Raw genomic sequence first — 22,474 nt, 5'->3', positions numbered from 1 at the left:
TCATGTCACCAGAATAAGACCGTAGATATTTATTGGAAAGAAACATCAATCTCATCACTGTGCACTTTCACCACCCTGGGAATTTCATCGTAACTTAATTCATCTGTAGCCTAATAAACTGCATGCTTTCCGGAGTCGTAGTGGGAGGAGCACACAAGATCCTCTTATAACTCTAGATTTAAACTTCGATAAATCAAATTGTATTGGTAGCACAGCCTACACATATTTTGAAGATGCTCTCGCAGATGCAGCGAAATGCTTATGTTTCTAGCTCCAACAGTGCAGTATACCTAACAATACAAAACAATACACCCCCCCAAAAAAAAAAAAAAAAACAATTAAGAAATATCAGAATGAGTAATGTTAGAGTTCGGAATATATATATATATATATATATAGTTGAAGTTGGAAGTTTACATACACTTAGGTTGGAGTCATTAAAACTAGTTTTTCAACCACTCCACAAATGTCTTGTTAAAAAACTATAGTTTTGGCAAGTAGGTTAGGACATGTACTTTGTTCATGACACAAGTCATTTTTCCAACAATTGTTTACAGACAGATTATTTCACTTATAATTCACTGTATCACAATTCCAGTGGGTCAGAAGTTTACATACACTAAGCTGACTGTGCCTTTAAACAGCTTGGAAAATTCCAGAAAATTATGTCTTGGCTTTAGAAGCGTCTGATAGGCTAATTGACATCATTTGAGTCAATTGGAGGTGTACCTGTGGATGTATTTCAAGGCCTACCTTCAAACTCAGTGCCACTTTGCTTGACGTCATGGGGAAATCAAAAGAAATCAGCCAAGACCAAAAAATTGTAGACCTCCACAAGTCTGGTTTATTCTTGGGAGCAATTTCCAAACACCTGAAGGTACCACGTTCATCTGTACAAACAATAGTATGCAAGTATAAACACCATGGGACCACGCAGCCGTCATACCGCTCAGGAAGAAGACGTATTCTGTCTCCTAGAGATGAACGTACTTTGGTGCGAAAAGTGCAAATCAATCCCAGAACAACAGGAAAGGACCTTGTGAAGATGCTGGAGGAAACGGGTACAAAAGTATCAATATCCACAAGCCCTATATTGACATAACCTGAAAGGCCGCTCAGCAAGGAAGAAACCACTGCTTCAAAACCACCATAGAAAAAGCTAGACTACAGTTTCCAACTGCATATGGGGACAAAGATCATACTTTTGGGAGAAATGTCCTCTGTTCTGATGAAACAAAAATATAACTGTTTGGCCATAATGACCATCATTACGTTTGGAGGAAAAGGGGGAAGCCGAAGAACACCATCCCAACCGTGAAGCACGGGGGTGGCAGCATCATGTTGTGGGGCTGCTTTGCTGCAGGAGGGACTGGTACACTTCACAAAATAGATGGCAACATGAGGGAGGAAAATTATGTGGATATATTGAAGCAACATCTCAAGACATCAGTCAGGAAGTTAAAGCTTGGTCGCAAATGGGTCTTCCAAATGGACAATGACCCCAAGCATACTTCCAAAGTTGTGGCAAAATGGCTTAAGGACAACAAAGTCAAGGTATTGGAGTGGCCATCACAAAGCCCTGACCTCAATCCTATCGAGAATTTGTGGGCAGAACTGAAAAAGCGATTGCGAGCAAGGAGGCCTACAAACCTGACTTAGTTGCACCAGCTCTGTCAGGAGTAATGGGCCAGAATTCACCAAACTTATTGTGGGAAGCTGGTGGAAGGCTTTCCAAAACATTTGACCAAAGTTAAACAGTTTAAAGGCAATGCTACCAAATACTAATTGAGTGTATGTAAACTTCTGACCCACTGGGAATGTGATGAAAGAAATAAAAGCTGAAATGTATCATTCTCTCTACTATTATTCTGACATTTCACATTCTTAAAATAAAGTGGTGATCCTAATTGACCTAAAACAGGGAATTTTTACTAGGATTAAATGTCAGGAATTGTGTTTAAATTAATTGAGTTTAAATGTATTTGGCTAAGGTGTATGTAAGCTTCCAACTTCAACTGTATGTGTATATATATATATATATACACGTGAATATATATGATATCATGGTTAAATGTTCAAATATATATACACACATACATATGTGTGTATATATATATTTAATGGTGTGTATAGACGGTATGGACAGTTATATGAATAGGAAAGGTGTGTACAGCAGTAGTTATGTAAGATGAGCCTTGACTAGGGACTGCGGTTGAAAATTAGCCGGCTGGCTAAAACCGGCACTTTTACTGAAACGTTGATTAATGTGCACTGTCCCTGTAAAAATAAAAATAAACTCAAACTCAAACTAGAATATAGTATATACATATGAAGTGGGTAAAACCGTATGTAAACATTAATAAAGTGACCAGTGTTCAATGACTATGTACAGTACATAGGGCAGCAGTCTCTAGGGTTCAGGGTAGAGCAGGGTTTCCCAAACTTGGTCCTGGGCCGCCCACCCTGGGTGCACATTTGTTTTTTGCCCTAGCATTACACAGCGGATTGAAATCATCAAAGCTTAATGATGAGTCGGTTATTTGAATTAGCTGTGCAGTGCTAGGTGTGTGGGGGGCAGGACCGAGATTGGGAAATGCTGGGATAGAGTACAGGGTGGTAGCCGGCTAGTAACAGTGACTAAGTTCAGGGCAAGGTACTGACTGGGCGGAGGCCGGCTAGTGGTGACTATGTAACAGTCTGATGGCCTGGAGATATAAGTTGTTTTTCAGTCTCTCGGTCCTAGCTTTGATGCACCTGTACTGTCTGCGCCTTCTGGATGGTAGCGGGGTGTCTCGGAAACATTCCATAGCTCAGGGGAATTTAACAGAGGTTCCGTGTAGGTACTGCAGGGGGTCCATGAAAAAAACAACTATTAAAACTATTTATATAGATATATATACAGTGGGGCAAAAAAGTATTTAGTCAGCCACCAATTGTGCAAGTTCTCCCACTTAACAAGATGAGAGAGGCCTGTAATTTTCATCATAGGTACACTTCAACTATGACAGACAAAATGAGAAAACAAATCCAGAAAATCACATTGTAGGATTTTTTATGAATTTATTAGCAAATTATGGTGGAAAATAAGTATTTGTTCACCTACAAACAAACAAGCAAGATTTCTGGCTCTCACAGACCTGTAACTTCTTCTTTAAGAGGCTACTCTGTCCTCCACTCGTTTCCTGTATTAATGGCACCTGTTTGAACTTGTTATCAGTATAAAAGACACCTGTCCACAACCTCAAACAGTCACACTCCAAACTCCACTATGGCCAAGACCAAAGAGCTGTCAAAGGACACCAGAAACAAAATTGTAGACCTGCACCAGGCTGGGAAGACTGAATCTGCAATAGGTAAGCAGCTTGGTGTGAAGAAATCAACTGTGGGAGCAATTATTAGGAAATGGAAGACATACAAGACCACTGATAATCTCCCTCGATCTGGGGCTCCACGCAAGATCTCACCCCGTGGGGTCAAAATGATCACAAGAACGGTGAGCAAAAATCCCAGAACCACACGGGGACCTAGTGAATGACCTGCAGAGAGCTGGGACCAAAGTAACAAAGCCTACTATCAGTAACACACTATGCCGCCAGGGACTCAAATCCTGCAGTGCCAGACGAGTCCCCTGCTTAAGCCAGTACATGTTCAGGCCCGTCTGAAGTTTGCCAGAGAGCATTTGGATGATTCAGAAGAAGATTGGGAGAATGTCATATGGTTAGATGAAACCAAAATATAACTTTTTGGTAAAAACTCAACTCGTCGTGTTTGGAGGACAAAGAATGCTGAGTTGCATCCAAAGAACACCATAGCTACTGTGAAGCATGGGGGTGGAAACATCATGCTTTGGGGCTGTTTTTCTGCAAAGGGACCAGGACGACTGATCCGTGTAAAGGAAAGAATGAATGGGGTCATGTATCGTGAGATTTTGAGTGAAAACCTCCTTCCATCAACAAGGGCATTGAAGATGAAACGTGGCTGGGTCTTTCAGCGTGACAATGATCTCAAACACACCGCCCGGGCAACGAAGGAGTGGCTTCGTAAGAAGCATTTCAAGGTCCTGGAGTGGCCTAGCCAGTTTCCAAATCTCAACCCCATAGAAAATCTTTGGAGGGAGTTGAAAGTCTGTGTTGCCCAGCAACAGCCCCAAAACATCACTGCTCTAGAGGAGATCTGCATGGAGGAATGGGCCAAAATACCAGCAACAGTGTGTGAAAACCTTGTGAAGACTTACAGAAAACGTTTGACCTCTGCCATTGCCAACAAAGGGTATATAACAAAGTATTGAGATAAACTTTTGTTATTGACCAAATACTTATTTTCCACCATAATTTGCAAATAAATTAATTCAAAATCCTACAATGTGATTTTCTGGATTTTTTCTGTCATAGTTGAAGTGTACCTATGATGAAAATTACAGGCCTCTCTCATCTTTTTAAGTGGGAGAACTTGCACAATTGGTGGCTGACTAAATACTTTTTTGCCCCACTGTATATGTGTGTGAAAAGAGGAAAGTGGAACTTTTCCCCCAAAAATGTTTTTGAATATTGCTAGCAACAACAGAATAAATCCTTTTGAATTACCTACCATAAAAGAGATGAGAATATCTCCTTTCTTTCTTAGCTAATAGACTATGTTAGAGTTTACACTTCCTCTTCCAATTATAACGTGGGGAGGTCAAACTAATGACAATATATTTACCGTATCTATAGATGCTGATTACTTATCCTTGCCATTATCATTCACCTGATGATAAGACAAGATAAAATATTTTGTTAGTGTATGATGGGGGTCGCCGGTTTGCCTGAAAGGGGGTCCGTGGCAAGAAAACGTTTGAAGGCCCCTGCTTTAGCTAACAATGGATACATTTGATGCATGAAATTGTCTCTTGATTGATTGGCCTCGGAAAATTACATTGAAAAAAATGCCTCATTTAGTTTTAGCTAAATATTATATTTGATTCCCATGGACTCTGTTCGTTTTGGGGCAGAAGTTGCCATTGTGGGCTATGCCCTCCCCCCTTTACAAACCCATTGTCTCTATGTTTATTATGCACACTTTGAAACTAACAAAAATGTCTTGTTGTGCTTGGATGTTTGTATTGAAAGCCAGCAGTTCACACAGTCACAAGCCATTCTGATTTAGGCAGATTGGTTTAGGGAAAGGTTATTCCCAAGATTGACCAATAGTTCACCAGCAAAAAAAATCCTAGAAACTGCACGATCTAACCTGTAATGTCTTTACACTTCTCTTAGATGACATTCGAGACGCAATAAGCCCTTTCAGTCCTCAGCATTTTATTCATATTAGTGGTTGAATAGGGATTCCACGCAGAAGGATTGGTCAGTTGTTTCAATTAAAGCAGCCCGTGTCCCTTTGTGGGTGGTGGGAAATGATAGAATCAGATGACAAATCTCCAGCTTACTGTAAACCGTTGACTTCCAACAGTGCCAATCCTACCAGCATTACAAGACAAGAAGGATAAAACATTCTTTGGCTGAACTGTGATGGATTGACCACTGGGCAAGAAGAACATGCCCTCATAGTAAATGCATTCCTCTATTTCTACATTAACACCAATCTCCATTGTGCATGAATCATGAAAAATGGCCCAATGGTTTAGTCTACTACAGTGTGAGCAGGGGATTTCATCAGATAAATCCTATGTGTTTATTCCAGGGCTTTAGGCTCTATTTGGACTGTCTTGAGTGGGACCTCCAATTTGGGAGATTTCTCATTGGGTTGCATGGGTACTCTCAGGAAAGATGTCTGCCCTGACAAAGCTAAAAGAATTACGTGACCACAATGCAGCTCCAGTTGTTTGTATGCTCCCCTCCCCAACAAAGGGGAGGGAAATGGTAAACAAAGCAAGCTGGGAAATAGGGAGATTATATAAATGGCCCACAACAAATTAGCAAGTCTCCACAGTTGTATGTGAATGTAGAGTATGCTCACAATGAGTCCTTGTTCTCTCTTCCAAGTCAAAACAATCAATGACCACAAAACCATATCAGACAAGAGCCTTCCTTGTAAAGAGACATGCTTGCATTAGTGTAGGGGGTGGGAGACTAATTTAGAATCCCACCTGTCTAATCACTTGAAATGATTGGGTTCACTCAATCTGTGTGTGTTTGTCATTAGGCTCCTAAACTGTGTCCATATACACTCATAAAACTCTCGTGTGGCTTCCCATAAAATCTACTAGGACTGTGGGTTTAAGGTTGATACATTAGAAAAATAAACCTGAACAACACTTCCCTCTTCAGGACACAAAGACAACACCTCGTAATACTTGTGTGACTTCTTATCCCCTTTTACTGTATGATCCACTCTGGTACAAATGTATGAGAATGTAACCCCCCCCCCCCCCAAAAAAAAAAAGTAAAAAAAAAAAAACATGAACCTGTAAATCACTGTCCTTTTCAGGACACAAAAACATCCTACACACCCAAGTAACAAAGAACTTAAAGGAAGTTTTACTTAGGCCTACTATTACCAACTTCGGTCAAACAAAACTCCTGATGGAACAGGAGGGATAAAAGAGAAAGAGAGAAACAAATTGGTGAAAAAATAGAGGACCGGTAACAGTTCTTGCCTGTAGTTCTCATATCGCACCATCAATGCCATAGTTAATATTTTGTCCCAAGGGCAGATGAATAAATAGGCCAATCAATGTTCAGTAATCCAGTACTCTCAGAAATGCAACAGAGATGTTACTTGAAGCATTTACATCCATTACTATGGTAATAAAAATATAAAAATGTAAAACATGGACGGAAAACTGTAACAATTCGTAGTGAACTACTATTCAGGTACAATGTGTGTACAGGTTTCTCCTTTTTTTGTTGTTGCTCTGGAATATTTTTGACAGGTGTTATCCAATAGCTCTATAGATGGATTGTTGAGCAAGTGACATTATGTTTTCTTTTGTTTTAATGGGTTTCATTGTCAGAGAAGACCCCTGCAAGCGCTTTCATGTCCTACTCCATCCAGGCTTTTCATGAATATCACTTGTAGAGTGAATCTTAAGCTGTAACATGGCCCAACCTCTTTTCAAGACAATGTACATTCCACAGTGTGGAAAAATATTGAAGACATTAAAACTATGAAATAACACACATGGAATCATGTAGTAACTGAAAAAAAGTGTTCTACGTGAGATTCTTCAAAGTAGCCACCCTTTGCCTCGATGACAACTTTATCACAATCTTGGCATTCTCTCAACCAGCTTCATGAGGTAGTCACCTGGAATGAATTTCAATTAACAGGTGTGCCTTGTTAAAAGTTAATGCATGTGAGACAATCAGTTGTGTTGTGACAAGTTAGGGATGGTATACAGAAGATAGCCCTATATGGTAAAATACCAAGTTCATATTATTACAAGAACAGCTCAAAGCAAAGACCAGTCCATCATTAATTAGACATGGAGGTCAGTCAATTCCCAAAACTTCAAGAAGTTCAAAAGTTTCTTTAAGTACTGTCGCAAAAACCATCAAGCACTATGATGAAACTGGCTCTCACGAGGACCACCACAGGAAAGGAAGACCCAGAGTTACCTCTGCCGCAGAGGATAAGTTCATTAGGGTTACCAGCCTCAGAAATCAGCAGCTAACTGCACCTCAGATTGCAGCCAAATAAATGCTTTACGGAGTTCAAGTAACAGACATCTCAACATCCACTATTCATGGTCAAATTGCTGGAAAGAAACCACTACTAAAGAACACCAATAATAAGAAGAGACTTGTTTGGGCCAAGAAACACAAACAATGGACATTAGACTGGTGGAAATCTGCCCTTTAGTCTGATGAGTCCAAATTTGAGATTTTTGGTTCCAGCTGCCATGTCCTTGTGAGACGCAGAGCAGGTGAGCAAGACAATGATCTCTGCATGTGTGGCTCCCACCGTGACGCATGGAGGTGGTGGTGTGATGGTGCTTTGCTGGTGACACTGTCAGTGATTTATTTAGAATTCAATGCACACTTAACCAGCATGGCTACCGCAGCATTCTGCAGTGATACGCCATCTCATCTGGTTTGCTCTTAGTGGGACTATCATTTGTATTTCAACAGGACAATGACCCCAACACACCTCCAGGCTGTGTAAGGGCTATTTGACCAAGGAGAGTGATGGAATGCTGCATCAGATGACTTGACCTCCACAATCACCCGACTTCAACCCAATTGAGATGGTTTGGGATGAGTTGGACCGCAGAGGGAAGGATAAGCAGCCATATCAGCATATGTCGGAACTCCTTCAAAACTGTTGGAAAAGCATTTCAGGCAAAGCTGGTTGAGAGAATGCCAAGAGTGCACAAAGCTGTCATCAAGGCAAAGGGTGGCTACTTACATTTTGATTTGTTTTAACACTTTTTTTGGTTATGTGTGTCATTTCATAGTTTGTCTTCACTATTATTTTACAATGTAGAAAATAGTAAACAAAGATAAACCCTTGAATGAGTAGGTATGTCCAAACCTTTGACTGGTACTGTATATTATGACATGGAACTTTGAACATTTAACCATGATATCACATCTGCTAGGGACATGTCATGATGGGCCACTTAAAAAGACCAAAGGTCAACAGATTTAGAAAGTCCTGACAGTGACAAGAAAAGCTCACATTTTCAACAACAAAAAGTATATCAATTTGTTTACATTTGATAATGTGTACAATCTTGGCTTTGGAATGTGACTCATGAGGAATAGACATCAAACCCAGTATGTGTCCCAAATGGCACCCTCTTCCTAATATAGTGCACTACTTTTGACCAGTGCACCATGGAATACGGTGCCATTTCAGATGCAGACAGAGGTTTAACTGCATGTCTAGATATTGTCCATGTGATAGAAACACGTTCAAACATCCTAAACTATTTAATACAGCAACCCCAACCCCCCCCAAATAAAATGATTGTAGACCAAGGTAAACCCAATTGACGCCAACAAGAGGGAGTTGACCTCCACAGCCTGGGCCGTCTTCAGCACTGATCTGGAGTGCGAGTACGCCCTCGAGTCACTCACACCAACTCTACGGTACACCCTCTCCTGAACCTTCACGTCTGTACATTCAACGACCTTAACTCTGGCCTTGGTGTTTAAAGTCAATAAACAAGGCGGGGGAGAAAAAAAAAAACTGATTTCTTGCTGTGAAACCATAAAAACAAAAACAATCACTTTGCATTTTTCATCTGGCCAGGTCTTACAAGCCCCTTGAAGACGTGAAGCTTGCCGGCCCCGGTTAGCTCAAAGCTGTAGTCCATTGTGACGTAGGGAGGATCTCCCAGAATTCCTGTCTGTAACAGAAAGAGGATACGGGCTAAGATGACGCAAGCATGAGTGACCGAACCAAAACACTTTGAAAGGTAAAAGCTTACACCGATGGAGAGGAACAGGACAACAAATCAGGCCGAAAGAAACATTTAATAGTTTGGGGCAGTTGTGATTTTTCACGTTTTATTATAGCTGATATTCAAGTGTGAAAGTCAAACAAAGACATTGAACAGAGGTTTGAGGAGCATTGAGTACATCGGTGAAGTGTTTAGAGTGCTTAGTGTGTGGGAGGTATCATCTCGTCTTACCTGGCCTGTGAGGAGGGTGTTGGGCAGTGTGACAGCCCCCAGCAGAAGACAGTTGACCTGACGGAGGATAGAGGGAGCTACAGGTGTAACAAGGAAGTACAGGCCCCGTGCCATGTCCACACCTCGAAGGACACCTGCGGAAGAGAGAAACACTACTTAATAGATTACGCTTACCACCTTGTCATCCATCCAAGAGGTAGTCATCCATGTGGAGATGCCAAACTTTGTTATTGTTCTAGGCTTAATATACATGTATTACTGTTGTTACCACACATCAGAAGACTGAAAGATGATGTGTTTATGGTTAATATAATGTATATACACGTACCAAAGCCCACACAGGGACAGACAGGGGTTTGGGAGAGCAGTACTGGGCTTCCCCTGCCTGATACCTTCTCATTCAGACAGCACAGCCCCACCAGACTGGCATTGGCAGTGTAGAGCACATGAGTTGGTGCCACCTCGCAGTGTGTCACACCCACAGCCACTGCCGAATGGGGAACCTGCAGGGAGAGGACAAGAGATGGGCGTAGTGGAATTAGCATTTAACAATAAAAACAGACTTGAATCCTATGCTTATCATAAATAAACATGATTTGGTGCAAGCAGGCTGGCAGAACAGGACACTTCAGAATGGGTCGCGTCAAAGCTTCAGATTGTGGCAACATTCTTCTTTCAAAAAGTGGTGATGATTTCTTACCTGGTAGGGGGTGAAGCAGTGTAGGGGTCTGACAGGGCCTGGTTCAGGGGACTGCAGCTGGCTGAAGTAGCCCAGCAGAGCCAGGTCACGCTGCTCGTTGCTGCGCTGGTGTCTCCTTTGGAAGAATAATACACACACCGCAGAGGAGAGAGAGGTGAAGTCAGAGAAGTAGGGCAGACGAAGGCTGATACGTCAGCTTAATGGACAAGTGTTCCTGGCAAGAAGTGCAGGGTGGGTTTGTCTTTTCTCTAAAAGTAAAGGGAAAGTATCTTCCATCAGCAAAACAAATGTATATCCCATGGCAACCAAGAAAGCTGTTGTGTTGTTAGGACTCTTACATTTCTCCCGGGCGGCCTGCTCCTTCAAACTCTGAGTGAATACGGAATAGAGTGTAACTCCGCTGGGCAGGATGAGTTCCAGAGTTGTCCTCCCCCAAAGCTGACTGGACAGGAGGGTGTGTCTGCCAGCCGTGGGATGACCTCAGGAACTCAGGGGTGAGTTGGGGGCACATGACTTTATCCCCACTACTGAGCTGCACCACGTGAGAAATGGAGAAGAGGCGAATGATGTCCACCAACAACTGAAAGCCAAAACCTGAAGAAGCAGGCACATGTTAAAATGGCAGTATGAAAAACATTTGTAAATAATACAAGTATGAATTACTATGCATTACTTCTGTTCAAATGTGTGCTTGCTTTCCCCTTCTTTTTAAAGATTGGGCTATACACGAACATGGCATTTGAGACAAATTTTGCCCCCGGGTTGCCAAGAATACTGTGTTACTGACCTTTGACCCAGCCCATGGTGTTGATGACGATGGGCGTCTCTCGGTTGTACAAGCGCCACAGGGACTTGAGGGACTCCAGATAGCGGTCCAGGTCCGTTTCACAGGACGACTGGCCATAGAAGATCATGTGCTCTGGGGCCCACTGGTGTGTAAAGGGGGGACCTGGAAACAACATGAGACAGACAGACCAGGGTTAGTTTGGATTAGTTAAGACCAAACATTTATAGGACCTTTGAAAATATTGGGAAATACAGGTACTTACAGTGTATTTGGCATGTGTAATGAAAACTCACTCACTGCACTATAATGTATTGTACACATGATAAAGGAAACAGTTACGATACATACCCAGCAGTGGCTCTCTGACAGTAGACAGGGAGAGACAACCTGAGGGAGTGAACTCTGTCTGGCCCAGGTCACACTCCAGGTATTCTACACTTGCAGTGCTGCACATACAGACACACAGGGAGGGTTATTGCTGTAAGCATTGTATCACTGAAGAACCTTCCAAACAAACAAACATAAATCAAAAACACATTACTCACTGGTTAAGTAAGGTATTGATGAGGTGACGGTTGAAGGTGGACTTTCCAACATTCTTAGCACCACATACAAGAATAACTGGACAGCCATCTAGCTCCTCTGTAGACGAAGAACAAAAACAGTCCATAGGTCATCAGGTTGAAATATCTCTGCCTCCATCATGTGGAATACAACAGAAACATGACATGCTTGTCTGTAGAAAAGAACTGAAGGGGACCTGTTTGCCATTTTAAAAAGAGGGGCTGAACTCACTCATGTCGCCTCACTTCCCACATCCTCATTAAGAAATGCCAGCAGCAACGAGAGTTTGAAGTGGGTGTGTTATGTTCTCTACCGTTGTGTGTCGTTTACTTGAAATAACCCAAACAGCCAACGTACACGTGACGAATAGGCTTAGCAACCTGGGCCGCGTTCATGATCGCTTGGTCTACATGTCAGAGGTATGTTTTGTTCTAGACATGTTTATATTTGAACGTTCCCAAAGACTGTGTCCTGCTGAAAGCAGCCTGGTGACACAGCATGTGAAGGTGATTGGTCAAGAATACCAAGCTCAGAGGATTTCCTGTTTTCTGTACCATCACTGGTATCAGTGTCTTTGATGACAGTTGTGTTTGTGATGCTAACGTTAGCGCACGAATGTGAGGATGTTTGAGTTGGGGAAAAAAACAAGACCTTGATAAACAACAAGTCTCGTTCTTTCAACATAACATTGGCAAAGAATTATGTATTGTTGTCTCATGTAAACAAGTCCGAGGCGCTGCATGCTAACGGGTTTACTTTAGGTCGATTGCGCTGCTACGATTGGATAGAGCGCACTTGGCGCAACCGGTTCGCCGTGCATGACAATACTCCCTAGGCATTACTATCCCGTGTTCGTGGGCAAGACTGGGCGTGATTGAAATCAAAACACAACCCTCCAATATCCAAGGATTTAGGCGTGTAATATTTTTCCCTAAGTGTCACAAATCTCCCGTTTGGAAGATACTGACTTTATAACCAAAAGTATACCATTTCCACTTTGTAGTCAACGTTGGCACTAGAAAAAGTGTTTCTCAATAACACTGCTGCCACGTAGATCTTTTTCGACCAAATAAGTCATTTTTTGGGGTCCCTCTTTGAGACAGCAGGGCTGTGTGTGTGTTTACCTGCACAGGCGTTAACCAGGCCGTTGAGAGCCTCCCTGTAGGTCTGTGACATAACCATGCCTCTGGCTGTTTTCCGCAGTGGGGTTATGCCAAGGCCAGAGAGCGGAGTGTCCAGCATAGCTGAACTCTCTCGGATGTCCCTCTATCATTCAAATAAATCAAATGTATTTATAAAGCCATTTTTACATCAGTAGTTGTCAAAACGTGCTTTACAGTAACTCTACAAAGAAGAGGTCGGTACAATCAAAGTCTGTATGAAAAGGCCAGTAGTAACATGCTGTAGATAGACAACATCGGATTATCAGAGTCAACCCACCGAACTGAGTCCAAACACCTCTTTAAGGTCTGGGAAACTGGTGAGGAACCGCGTCAGAGGGGTGTCCAGGGGCTCCAGCAGGATCACACAGGAGTCTGAATCTACTTCACTCAACAACCTTCTACGTGTCTCTAAACAGAACACAGAAAATAAAGATTAAATGCTGCTCGTTTGTAAGGTTGCTTCAAACTCAAACCAACAATTTACTCCCTCAAGGGTGATCTAACTAGGCCTATAACTGGAAACAAATCACAAAAAGAAGGCAGCTGAGGATAGTGTCATGCAAATTATTTAAAGGGTGGACGGTCTCATTCAAAGGCTCTCCTTACCTGTAGAGAGGTACTTGCGGACAATGGCTTTGGCCTCTAGACGGCCCGCTTTCTTTGTCTTGCTGGGGTTAGGGGAATCCCCCAGTGCTGTGACGGTGAGGGGGCAATGTGAGGAAGGGGAAAAAAGTGGGTAGGACTGCTGACCCTCCTCAAGGGTGAAACCATGCACCTCCACCCGACCGTACAGACATGACAGAAGGCACTTCCCCCTAAAACACAGGGTCTGCAGGAAAAAGAGATCAGGGTGACTTAGAATAACTTTAATCCACATAGCATGGACAAACTTAATAATACAATTTATAAGAGACAAAACACTAGCAGGAGGCATTAGTGAAAGCCCACAGGAAGTAGCTTATAGCAGGGAGTGTAGTTGCCACTTAAAAGTAAAAAGTGTAGCTGAAAATACTGCGTAAGTACCTGACCCTGTTGCATGACCAGCACTGTGCGATTATGGATGTAGTCTCGCTCTGCACAGTGAACAAAAGCCTCCTCCTCTATCCTGCCAGGCGCAGCTTTGGCTGAGACACAACTCTCCTGGCCCTCCATACTCTCTCCACCACCATTTTGATGTAAAACAGACTTGGCAAAGGAGCTCCAGTCCTGGGACTCGTCTGAGTCACTGCCCTGCTCTGGTCCACCTGCTCCCCCGTTGGTCAGGGGACGAGAGGGGGTCCTCTCCGTGGCAGCCGGAGTCTTGACCGGTCTGAAGGACACAGCCATGGCGCCCTTCTTCAGTCTCTTCAGGTTAGGCTTGTCCTTTCTAAGGTTAGATGCGCGGTGCTCTAGCTTGGCCATGGCTGTGCTTGGGCTGAGGTTTGAAGAGTCTGAGTTTTTGGCAATTCTGTTGGACTTGAACCACTTGTCATTACATTGTTGCCTCTTGGACGTCTGCTTGGTTTTGGGGAGAGATTTCTGCACTTTCATGGTTTCTTATGGCTTTCCCTTTGCAAGTAAGATGTAAGGTGGGGAACCCTGGAGAGAGAATAGTACAAAATGAACACAACTAATGCAACTAATGCAATCTGTACATACTATACTAGCAGGCAAGTTAAGATTGATTGTTGTTAGCTAGCTAGCTAACGTTGGTGTAAATAGATAACACGTTAGCTAGCTACATATAATTTACCTATCTAACTCAGTTCACCTAACTACTAGTAGTAACAAATTGAACTTATCTTCGCTAAAGTGAATGAACACAGTTGCTGCATAATACTACAGTGATGTCAATGAATCTCTGGTTAGCTAGCTAAGATAGCTTTTGTTACATTAGTTAGCCAACAAACGTTACTGGTGTTCTATTGGAGAGCATATACCACGATCGGCAAGACCAAGGTTGGATACCAAGCAGTACCTCTTCGTAGCTTCTCAAAAATATGCTTGGAGGACCTCTATAGCGAACGAATAAAAATCGTGTTGGCACATTGCTACAGTATAACGTTACTGTTAGCTAGATAGCACAGTGGTTTCACCATGTGAGCCAGCCAGACGCCATTCTGAGTAATAATTGGCCAACCAGTATCCCACAGCGACGGTTACAGCGTTTAGCAGTTAGCAAGCTCGTTTTGCAGTTACCTACCTTATATTAGTTACAGATACCTAAAATAGGCATTTATTAAATTAACGCAACCTGGATACAAAATATTAACCATCGGTCAGGCTAGACTGCCCAATTATTTTGGGTGGGGGGGTGGGGTTATCGATAAAATAGGATGGACAGTAAATACCTTCACGGGGTTCACGCATGCTCATTTGTTCGCGTAGCTAGCTGATAGCGTAGACAGCTAACCATGCATCCACCAAAGAGAACATCAGCTCGAAATATCATTAGTTAGTCGATCCCCAAATAATGCAATTATATAACTACACGATCGTGTAATTTTAACGTGATGTAAACATGCTACCCACCATTCAATTGCAAAGCGTGTATTTACGGTTAGCTAGCTCGCTTGCAATATGCTAGCCTAACCGTCACATCCGGTCCCTACCGCCTGGCCTGGACGAGACATAACGCAATACATGTTCCTGATACGTTAGTCAAAATTACTGTTTATAAATTATATTAAAGGCAATGCACCATTCCAACAACCGATAGCAGTGACACGATTGCCAGCATCCTGCAAAGGTAAATCGCGTCTCTGTTGTTTCTACTGGACAGATGAAAGCTTAGGGAGCGTCTGTATAATGTCGAAAACGTCGAGGTGCGTAGCTAGTTAGGGGCCTACCTACTAATCATTTCTGGGTAATACATTTGTCTAATCTTAAAACAAATTATATTTATTTCAGTTTTATTATCTCATATGTGTTGGCATATTTAGTACTACTCAACCCATTGTGCAAATGTCCCATACCAGGTTTAAGTGAATATCTAGCTAATAATGCATCTGAAGTCTGGACTATGCATGACAAATGACTGATGATGGTGTAGTTAAGACTTAAGATTGCAAGAATACTAATAGCCTAATGATATTAATAGAAGTTACAGACAGTAGCCCATTTTCTATTAATTTCTTCAATTGTCATCTGTTTTCTGACTCTTTCAAGCAACTCCATGACACTGAATCCAGTGTACCTTGAGAAGCAGCAATCTACTGTCAAGGGTGAGAGATGCTTACACAGGTGAGCAGCACCCATGCCCAACGGGTGTTGTCTTTTCTGAATGAGCAGAGGGGTCTTGGCTGGTTCTGTGATGCCAAGCTGACTGTAGGAGGAGATGGGAGGGCGTACAATGCCCATCGCAACATCCTGGCCTGTTTTAGTAAGATTTTCCAGGAATCTGAGCCAACCACTACCATGGTTAAGAAGGTCTCCCTCCCAAAGGAGTGCCCCACTGACGGCCTGGAACTACTTCTAGACTTTTTCTACACAGGGAATTTGAAGCTTGACTCTCTGAATCTGGACAATGTGCAACAGGCTGCAGACAGCCTATGTGTACCAGATGCGCTCGCCCTCTGTCAGCAGTTCACCACAGAAGGGACCATCTCTCCAGAAGAACCTCCGTCTGCAGATCTTCTGGGAGAAGATGATGGCCTAATCCCACCTGTAACGTCTACAGAAACCAAGGTCCCCCTAAAAAGGGGGAGGCCCCCCCAAAAAAGAGGGAGGCCCAAAAAATCCCAAACCCCTAGTAGCAGCTCAAGTAAGAAGGATCCTCCAGAAGCAACCGCCACCACAACTCGCTCTGGGCGTAAGGTGAAGATCTCCAGAAGGCTGCTTGGAGAGGGCCCCAGGCTGCAGCTCCTGCCCCAGGGAACCACCAGCAGGGGAACACCACAACTAGTTATCAGCCTAATGGATAGAAGTGATGGGGCTGAGGACGAGGGACAAAGCCTCCCTCAGCCTACAGATACAACAGAGGTAGGCTAGAATACATAACCTTATCCTAAAGTGTTAACGTAAGAATAGATCAGGAGGGTATGTTCCTACAGATTTGTAGATTTTATACTAGAACTATAAAGTAGGCCAGGGATAGGCCTACTTTGTCAGAGCAAATGGTCGAGGGGCCGGAACATATTTATAAGAATTTGTACACTGCAAATTGGCCACAACTATGCCCAAAAAGAGATTGTATTTGAAAATAATTTCATACCTTATTTCTGTTAAGACACGATCACGTCTCTTTTTTATTTATTCGTGGGAATACTTGGGAACAGATTTCCTAAATTAGATATATTTTTTAGCTGAATTCCTGGTGTTTTCCCCAAAAAACCTTTTTAGAATAATAATTTACTAAAAACTTTGGGGGGCCAAAGAAAATCACTCATGAGCCGGTTTTGGCCCGCGTGCTGCCTGTTGCCGACCCCTGCAGTAGGCCTATACCTGACAGTGCTTAGGCTATAACTACCAGTGCTTAGGCTATAACTACAATATGATGGATAATGCATAAAATATTGTGTCTCCCAGTTACAGGTGGATGGGCCAGAAGATGTGATGAATGACAATAGAGATGATATGATTCATTATGTTTGTTTATTTCGCAGGTAACAGACATGGTCACTGGCATTGTACCAGATGTTAGCTATAAAGCTAATTCTCATTTGCAGCCTCACGATGATGATGGCGATGATGATGGTTTGATGGAGGGGGTGGATGAGGACACGGATGAAGAGTATGTGCCCCATGCCCTACCGACTACCACCTCTAGCCCCAAAGGTAGACGTAAAGGACCAGGCAAAGCTGTCAATAAAGAGAACAGTGAGGAGACGGCCAAGGGCTCCAAAAAGGGCTCTGTTCAGTGCCCCACCTGCAATAAGACCTTCCTCAGCAAATACTATCTCAAAGTACACAACAGGTAGGCAACTCATTGCTATCACATTGCATTGACTTTGCATTGATTCTGTCTTTATTATACAATCTTTGTTTTTAAAGGTTGGTCCTGTTAAGATAAAAATATCTGGCAAGAGAGACCTGAATAATGACAAAGACTGCTATTATCGAGTGACTAGTGTTGGTGTGTTATTTATGTTCTTCCACTGTTCACCAGGCGTCATACGGGTGAGAAGCCCTTTGCATGCTCTAAGTGTGGGAAGAGGTACTACAGGAAGGAGAATCTGATGGACCACCAGGCCCGGAACTGCAAATGTGGTGAAAAAGTAAAAGCGGTGAGTGATCAGCAGGACTAAAGTCATGTCCGCTTAGTCATCAAAAGGAAGAAAAGTGGGCATAAAGGGGAGGGATTACCATGACTTGTCCAATAAGAAATGCTTATTTTTGTTTTCGGTTGTAAAACATTTTGACACTTGTGTGCCCTAAATTATGCAATACCTTACATTTCCCTCATGCACTGTATGTGTGTATTCTTGTTGTTACTACAGGTGCACAACTGTCTTCAATGCCCCATGTCATTTGACAGAGTGGTGGATCTACGTCTGCACACGGTCTCCCATACAGGGGAAATGCCCAATAAGGTCCAGCACCTACCACCTCACACCCTTTGAACACGCCCACAGGACAGTGAACATCAGGGTTGTGGTTAAGTCTGAATTGAGTTGCGAATTGCTCTTTGACTCCAACCCAATTCTTAAATTTGAATTGGCCACACACCACAGGAAGCATCATTTCAATTGAATTTGAATTAAAGGAAGTAGAATTTTATTCAATGAAATTCTAATTATTTATTCTAGACGTCACCATAGTAATGATTATTTTGTGTACTGTATGTTTACCAAAACCATGTAGCATAAGGTTGAAACATTTCCATTTGTAAAACTAATTTTCCTAAAACAATTGGAAATCATTACAGTGATTTGGAAATATTCTAAGATCAGGTTGTCTATAATAATTAATGAATTTGTTTTTCAATATGAACAAAAATAAATTAGATCAAACACTGCAATATGGAAGGGAACAATCTAACAACTCATGCCAAAGAAAAATAATCAAATTAATATTTTAAATGGTATGTGTATTCTTTGCATTAATTAAGTGGCATATCCTTCTGATAAAACATTTGTCAAATGAATTAGGCTCATGTTTCACATCTCAGTTGAATTAGTTTGAATTGCTTTGAATAAAATTATACTTCCCCCAATTCAAATTAAATTCAAATTCCGCTTCCTTTGGGGTGTGGCCAATTTAAAATGAATGGTTTGAATTGAATTAATATATTCCAAATTGACCCCAACCCTGGTGGACACGTCATTCATTTACATTTGAAGACTTCTCTCCCTGGTGTGCTTTGTATCAAACTCATATTGACATATTATCGCTTGATCTTGTATCTATTTCAGTGTACGTCATGCTCGGAACAGTTTATGCGTAAAAAAGATTTGAGAAACCACGAAATCAAAATCCACGGCGCACCCAAACCACATGCAGTAAGTCTTCTCTCTTTCCTTTGTGTTAATTGGTCGGCCTTTTCCTGTATTCAAACCTTTTTTTGCTTCTGCATTATTGTCAAGATGTATGACTGCTTGCTTGCTGATCACCGTCTAACCTGTGATGAATATTTCCCACAGTGCTCTCTGTGCAGCAAAGCCTACCTGTCTAAAACGGAGGTGCGTCTGCATGAGGCGTCCAAGCATCGAGGCGAGAAGCTCTTTGTGTGTGAAGAGTGTGGCCATCGAGCCTCCAGCCGAAACGGCCTGCAGATGCACATCAAAGCCATTCACAGGTGGGGCTGCGTCTGGGCATGGTAGTGGGTGAGGAGTTTGTTACCGTGGGGGAGCTAGACTGTTTGACTGAACCGATATAGCCTACTGTCGTATAATGTGACGTAATGTATCAAATAATGTGATGTCCCTGTTTGTTTGTCTCACTTTCTCAGAAACGAGCGTCCATTTGTCTGTGAGTACTGCAACCATGCGTTTACCCAGAAGGCCAACCTCAACATGCACCTGCGCGTTCACACTGGAGAGAAGCCCTATCAGTGCCACCTCTGTGGGAAGACCTTCCGGACACAGGGTAAGAACCGCCGTCCTCTCTCTAGGCCCTGCAGATACCATAGCAGGACACACCCATTACTAACAATGAACATAGTTGCATAGGTCCTACAGTATGGTTTAGTCTCATAGTTATCATTTAGCTAGACTAAAACACACTCTCTGTCTCTCAGACTAACGCATACACTCTCACATTAACATCCAGTGAGCTCTCACACGGCCTATTCCGACGCTTAAACATTGTGCTTGTGCCGATGCCTATGTGTGTGTTTGTATGTCATTCCAGCCAGTCTTGACAAGCACCATCGCACCCACACGGGAGAGCGGCCTTACAGCTGTGAGTTCTGTAACCAGCGCTTCACAGAGAAGGGCCCGATGCTCCGCCATGTCGCCAGCAAGCACCAGGACGACCGCCCTCACTGCTGTAAGATATGTGGCAAGACCTTCAAGGGTGAGAGAGGAACTGTCGTGGTTGACAAGAGATTGTGGCGTCACTGATGATACTATCTTTTCTGTTGAAATAATATTTTCTGTCATGTTTTAATCTAATCAGTAGATTTCGTCCTGAAAAGATTCAATCCCGACTTTAGTTGAACAAAATGCGGCAAAACACGTTTACTGTATGTTTTCTTATGGCCTTGTTTGGTAAATCCTCCAGCCATCGAGCAGCTCCGCGTCCATGTGCGTCGCCATCAGGGTATGAGGAAGTTTGAGTGCGAAAAGTGTGGTTACAAGTTCACCAGACAGGTAAGCCATGCATTTCCAATGTGCTAGCTTGGTTCCTCAAATGTCCATGCATGTTTAATGCTCACCCAGCCACTGAGGGGATAAATGAAGCTGTATAAAATTTGATTGGAATACTGAAGTCTCTCCTCTTTTCCTCCAGGCCCACTTACGACGTCATATTCAGGTCCACAACCGCACCGAGAACTACAACCCGCGGGAGAGGAAGCTACGGAACCTGATAGTAAAGGATGAGGGGTCGCAGGAGGAGGATGAGACTAGCCCCTCACCAACACCACCCACTGAGAAGGGGACACCTGAGGGGATGGCACCTGTCTCTGGACCCAGTGTCCCTCTTCCTGTCTTTGGACCTGGACTCAGTCTGTCTGGACCTGGAACTGTACCAGGAGCCAGTGACATCCTCAGGGTGGTTATCCAGCCCCTGGTGGAGGAGGTGGTGTCCAGCCAAGGGCAAGTGGTGTCCAGCCAAGGGCAGGTGGTGGTGGGCTTTAACCAGGCTGTGGTGGGGCATGGGCCTGGCCAGTTGGAGGTAGGCTTAACCCAGAGCCAAGGTGTGGTAGGCCAAGGCCAGGTAGAGGTGGGCCTTACTCATGGCCAGGTTGGCTTTCCCCAGGTTGGGGTGGGACAGGGACATGGCCAGGTGGAGGTGCTCTCCTCCCAGGGTTTGGGTGTGGTGGGGCATGGTTTCATTGTGACAGATGTGATGGACCAGACTCTCCTGGTGGCAGGAGACTACCCCGTCCCTGAGACCACGGTGGATCTGAAGGACATACGGGAGGATCCTCCTGCTAAGAGCAAGGCCTGAGGACTTGACAGGCAACGTATTGTGACGTGGAATCTACTTGGGAAAATACATGGGATTTGAAAAAAAGTAATTAACTATTGTTTTGAGGGTGACATTTCAACCACAGGATTATGTCATCATAGTAACCAAATTTCAACATAGACAAACCCTTGTATAAAATATGTTGCATTTGTACCTTTAAAACAACGTCAGATCTTCAACGTTATGTTCACTATCAGGAAAAAGAACACAACAGGCTGGGGCAGCACCTAGTGGAGAATCTATCTACAGCAGAGCTGACCAAACTGGGGCTTGTTTTTTTTGTTGTTGTGGAATTTATTTATTTATTTTTTGGGGTCTCAACCTACTGTTTAGAGATAGCATAGTAGAATACAAAATGTGCAATTTCAATAGTTTTCCTCTTGTTATGTCAGTCACTGACAGTCAATCAATTAGCCCATGTCAGCTAACATTTGATAGATTGCTAGGTAAGTTAGTCTAGCCAGCTATCTAAATCTTGTTGTAATCATGGCCGAGTTACTGACCGGACACCCAAGGCACGTGCCCTGACCTCCAAGGGGCCCCCCATTGAATTTGTTAGTCACTCTCAGACAGATATCATAAGAACATGCAGGGAATTCACATAAAAATTGCTACATTTTCTCTCCTTCCCATGGCAAAATGAGTAGAATTGCATTCAATTAGTTTTGCATTCATTTCGTTTTAAAACTACAAACTATTCTTTCTGCCCCATGGAAAAATGTGTAGAATTGCAGAAAGTCTGATTTAAAACTGCAACATTTTCTCCACGCCCCAAGGAAAATGTGTCGAATTGCAGGACATTAACATTAAAGTAGCACGTTTTTCTCTCTGCCTGCCAAGAGGGGGGCCACTAAAATGTTTTGCTTTTGAGATGGGTAAAAATATTTATTGGGGCCCCCAAAATGCTAGGGCCCTGCGCATTTGCAAGTTATTAGCGTTATGAACATAGAAAGTAATACATCTTTAATGCTGGCAATCAGAATGTGTTGTTTGGTGTCAAGTTATATGGCTACAATTTGGTTGTTTGAAATGTATTTATATGATTACAAAAAAGCGATTGTTTAAATTGTTATATTTTTAAATAAATGCCTATTTGTTCAGCCCACCATTCACAGCCCAGATTATACTTT

The 22,474-nt window shown here is 42.9% G+C and overlaps 2 protein-coding genes across 8 annotated transcripts; one reads left to right on the top strand and one right to left on the bottom strand.

The window, feature by feature from the left end:
- Positions 1-5,280: 5,280 nt before the first annotated feature.
- Positions 5,281-15,552, bottom strand: nol9 (nucleolar protein 9). 5 transcript variants are annotated; one of them, XM_029622475.2, is made up of 13 exons: positions 15,472-15,552; positions 13,815-14,369; positions 13,398-13,620; positions 13,069-13,199; positions 12,753-12,894; positions 11,610-11,706; positions 11,413-11,510; positions 11,065-11,226; positions 10,616-10,871; positions 10,278-10,392; positions 9,906-10,080; positions 9,578-9,711; positions 5,281-9,292 (listed from the first exon to the last, which is right to left on the bottom strand). In XM_029622475.2, the coding sequence occupies exons 2-13, from the start codon at positions 14,319-14,321 to the stop codon at positions 9,170-9,172; spliced, it is 2,163 nt and encodes a 720-aa protein (XP_029478335.1). In that variant the 5' UTR covers positions 14,322-14,369; positions 15,472-15,552; the 3' UTR covers positions 5,281-9,169. The 5 variants fall into 5 exon arrangements, with proteins under 5 accessions (XP_029478335.1, XP_029478333.1, XP_029478334.1 ...); XM_029622473.2 differs by lacking the exon at positions 15,472-15,552 and adding an exon at positions 15,303-15,384; XM_029622474.2 differs by lacking the exon at positions 15,472-15,552 and adding an exon at positions 15,122-15,209.
- LOC115102477 (telomere zinc finger-associated protein-like) lies at positions 15,431-22,452 on the top strand. Of its 3 annotated transcripts, none has more exons than XM_029622470.2 (11): positions 15,431-15,519; positions 15,939-16,751; positions 17,438-17,685; positions 17,878-17,995; positions 18,209-18,301; positions 19,124-19,210; positions 19,352-19,506; positions 19,660-19,796; positions 20,061-20,225; positions 20,433-20,521; positions 20,661-22,452. In XM_029622470.2, the coding sequence occupies exons 2-11, from the start codon at positions 16,002-16,004 to the stop codon at positions 21,321-21,323; spliced, it is 2,505 nt and encodes an 834-aa protein (XP_029478330.1). In that variant the 5' UTR covers positions 15,431-15,519; positions 15,939-16,001; the 3' UTR covers positions 21,324-22,452. The 3 variants fall into 3 exon arrangements, with proteins under 3 accessions (XP_029478330.1, XP_029478328.1, XP_029478329.1); XM_029622468.2 differs by having other exon boundaries at positions 17,375-17,685; XM_029622469.2 differs by lacking the exon at positions 15,431-15,519 and having other exon boundaries at positions 15,597-16,751; positions 17,375-17,685.
- The last annotated feature ends 22 nt before the right edge of the window (positions 22,453-22,474 follow it).

The sequence above is a fragment of the Oncorhynchus nerka genome, linkage group LG20 (genome assembly GCF_034236695.1).
Source record: "Oncorhynchus nerka isolate Pitt River linkage group LG20, Oner_Uvic_2.0, whole genome shotgun sequence".
NCBI lineage: Eukaryota > Metazoa > Chordata > Actinopteri > Salmoniformes > Salmonidae > Oncorhynchus > Oncorhynchus nerka.
The sequence above is the reverse complement of the archived record's forward strand: the minus strand, read 5'-3'. Positions and strand labels throughout refer to the sequence as shown.

Coding starts and splice junctions, on each gene's coding strand:
- LOC115102477 (XM_029622468.2), top strand. CDS start 16,002: ATGCTTACACAGGTGAGCAGCACCCATGCCCAACGGGTGTTGTCTTTT. Junction 18,302..19,123: donor CAGGGGAAATGCCCAATAAG/GTCCAGCACCTA, acceptor TATCTATTTCAG/TGTACGTCATGCTCGGAACA. Junction 19,211..19,351: donor GCGCACCCAAACCACATGCA/GTAAGTCTTCTC, acceptor TATTTCCCACAG/TGCTCTCTGTGCAGCAAAGC.
- nol9 (XM_029622475.2), bottom strand. CDS start 14,321: ATGAAAGTGCAGAAATCTCTCCCCAAAACCAAGCAGACGTCCAAGAGG. Junction 11,511..11,609: donor ATCAATACCTTACTTAACCA/GTGAGTAATGTG, acceptor CTGTATGTGCAG/CACTGCAAGTGTAGAATACC. Junction 10,872..11,064: donor CACCATGGGCTGGGTCAAAG/GTCAGTAACACA, acceptor CTGCTTCTTCAG/GTTTTGGCTTTCAGTTGTTG.